The 2,787-nt window shown below is 22.2% G+C and overlaps 1 protein-coding gene across 1 annotated transcript; it reads left to right on the top strand.

Annotated features, from left to right (window-relative positions):
* The first annotated feature begins 290 nt into the window (after window positions 1-290).
* LOC129613262 (protein apnoia) lies at window positions 291-2,020 on the top strand. The gene is made up of 3 exons (XM_055527252.1): window positions 291-401; window positions 955-1,088; window positions 1,720-2,020. The coding sequence occupies exons 1-3, from the start codon at window positions 296-298 to the stop codon at window positions 1,873-1,875; spliced, it is 396 nt and encodes a 131-aa protein (XP_055383227.1). The 5' UTR covers window positions 291-295; the 3' UTR covers window positions 1,876-2,020.
* The last annotated feature ends 767 nt before the right edge of the window (window positions 2,021-2,787 follow it).

Raw genomic sequence — 2,787 nt, 5'->3', positions numbered from 1 at the left:
GGCAGTTAGGCTTTTTTTCATGACATTAATTGATTTTATTGAAAACAATGCATTGGAAATTGACTTAAAAAATTAATTTTTATTATAACTTCTTTTTTTGGGTGTTCTAATTTGAAAAATTTTCTTTACTGTTAAAAAATTCATTTGGGGTGGTTAAAATTAACGACAGCATAAAATACCTAGACACATGACAAAATTTTGTCAATTTTAAACAATCAGTGTTGCGGTTTTGATTAAATTTTATTTTTCTTCAATTTAATTGATACCAAAAAAAAAATAAGGATTAAAATACAAAATGGCCGCAGGACAAAAAATCGTTTTTACCGTTATTGTATTATTATGTATTTTCGGTTCTAGTTATTGTGAAGAAGAAACGATCGATAATGATACAAATGTCGCCGGTATGTGAAAAAATATCAGAGTAATTTTAATAATTTTTTTTTATTTTGGTCTAACAAAGGAATAAAGGCAGTATTAACATAAAATATGAATTTTTAAAACTTAATGAAAGATATTAAAAAGTTGAAAAATTTTTTATCAAAAGCGTTGAGGAACAACGATCTTTAGAATTAACTGTACATTATATAAATATGTGTTATAAAAAATAATATTTGGAACTAATTAAAAAATATAATATTGAAAATTTTAGAAGTTTCTTAGAAATTTAAAGTAGAATTATAGAAATGTTTTAAAAAGTTCTGTATTTTAAATTCAAACTTTATTTTTTATGAACATTTAAAGGAATGCATTTTATATTGTTTATATGTATTTTAAATTCAAACTTTATTTTTTATGAACATTTAAAGGAATGCATTTTATATTGTTTATATGGCAAAAATTTTAATTAATTCATAATATTTAAAAAAAATTCTTATATGATAAAAGTTTAATATTCGAGTATTAATCATAGATAATTTTTTTTTTCTTTTCATTTACAAATTAAAATCTTAACAGAAGGACGTACGTTTGGACATCATTTTTTAAAAAGAATTAGTTTTGCAATTGTTCCAGCTGCTTTTGTTGTTGGTGTTATTACTACTTTACTTGCTGCATTGACTGTTGTGTCTATGAAAGGATTAGGTGTAGGAGTAAGTATTGTTTTTTTTTCATGATATTCAAATTGGTGATCTCTTTATTTAAGATCAAGCAAATTATTTAATTTGGATGTTCGTTTAATATATGAAGTTATTAACTTTTTTCAAATATAATTAATTATTATAATTTTAAATATACATAATACGAGTATTAAACTTCTTAAAAATTTCACTAAATTTAATTTTCACTTTGTTTCGTTAACCTTTAACATTTTTAAAGCATTATTTTTGGAAGTAATTTTTACCTAAATTATTTTGGAAATTTATGAATTTTTCTACTTGTATTGTAGTGTTTAGTATTGTAATTAATTTGAAATTTTTAAAAACATAACATAAACAACATGATATGTAAACTAAATTGATTATCAACTCCTACCGTTTCTCTTTATTTTATGTATAAATAAATCTGTTTCAAATTATAAATATTAGAAATAATTAAGATAAAGTTCTAATTATTTTTGTAAAGAATTATTTAATTTTGTGACAATTAAAAAAATTCATAAAAGTTATTATTTAAAATCCATATTTCAATGAATTTTTCCAGAAATGACAATTCTTGACAGAACACTTACTTTAAACACAATTTTAATTTATTCGTTTAATTTATTTAAAATTTTTTTTCCAGGTTATACTTTTAATCCTTACAATTGGTCAAATGTTAGCAAGATCACTTCCATTCGGTCATATATTTGCAGCACCAGCAGCAGCTCATGTTCATGCAGCTGCACCACTTGCGCATGTACATGCTGCAGCACCAGTTTGGTTTGAAAATAAATGGTAAAAATATTATAGAAAACTTCAATCAATTTTTAGATGAAATTTAGTTTTATAACGTAAAACAAAAACAAATAATTTTAGGATTTAGAATATAAAAATGTAAAACGAATTTGAAAAAAAAAAAAAATTGTATGACTTGTCATGTACAGAGGCAGCACTCATTGTCTAGTCCCGTAAATGTTAATATTATAATTTTATTTATTTAATTTATTTATTTATTTATTATATATTTAACTGATGTTAAAAGATATTGGAATACAATAAGATAAATTATGATTTTAAGATTTTAAAATTTAAAAAGAGATTTTATACTATATTTATTTTAAATTTAATAAAGAAAGTGGAAATGTCCATGAAGATTACATGTCGAAAATCGAAAAACAAAGAAACGTCAATCAATGAAGTTTTATTTTGTTATAATATATGTATGTGTTTAATTTCACTTATTTCCAATAGATGTCATAGTTATACATTAAGACTTAACACTCAACTCTTGTAATTTTGTAATTAAGTTCTTATGCATTGCTCGTTGTTGTGCATTATTAAATATTAAGAGTTTTTTTAAATTTAAAATTTTTTCCTTTTTCTATTAAAATTTTCTAATCCCAATCTTTTTCTTTTTTGTTGAAGGAGAAATTAATTTCAAGGAGTTCTATTGAACTTATAGATTTGAGTAAAAGATTTAATTGCAAAAAATCCCCTAATTCTTTAGGAAATTAAAATATATTTATGTAAAATATTATATACATGCATACACATCAGGGCTTACTATAAAATAAAATATAAATTAAATTTTCGTGTTACTTTGAGTACAACGGGTGTCAAAAGGAGTTCAAGAGAAAGTACATTTGTTTTGGTGAAAGTCCAAAATAATTCACACCATTCTTTTTTGTTTATGTTACTATTTTCAGTTTTT

The sequence above is a fragment of the Condylostylus longicornis genome, unplaced genomic scaffold (genome assembly GCF_029603195.1).
Source record: "Condylostylus longicornis isolate FDR11 unplaced genomic scaffold, ASM2960319v2 ptg000004l, whole genome shotgun sequence".
Classification (NCBI taxonomy): domain Eukaryota; kingdom Metazoa; phylum Arthropoda; class Insecta; order Diptera; family Dolichopodidae; genus Condylostylus; species Condylostylus longicornis.
The sequence above is the reverse complement of the archived record's forward strand: the minus strand, read 5'-3'. Positions and strand labels throughout refer to the sequence as shown.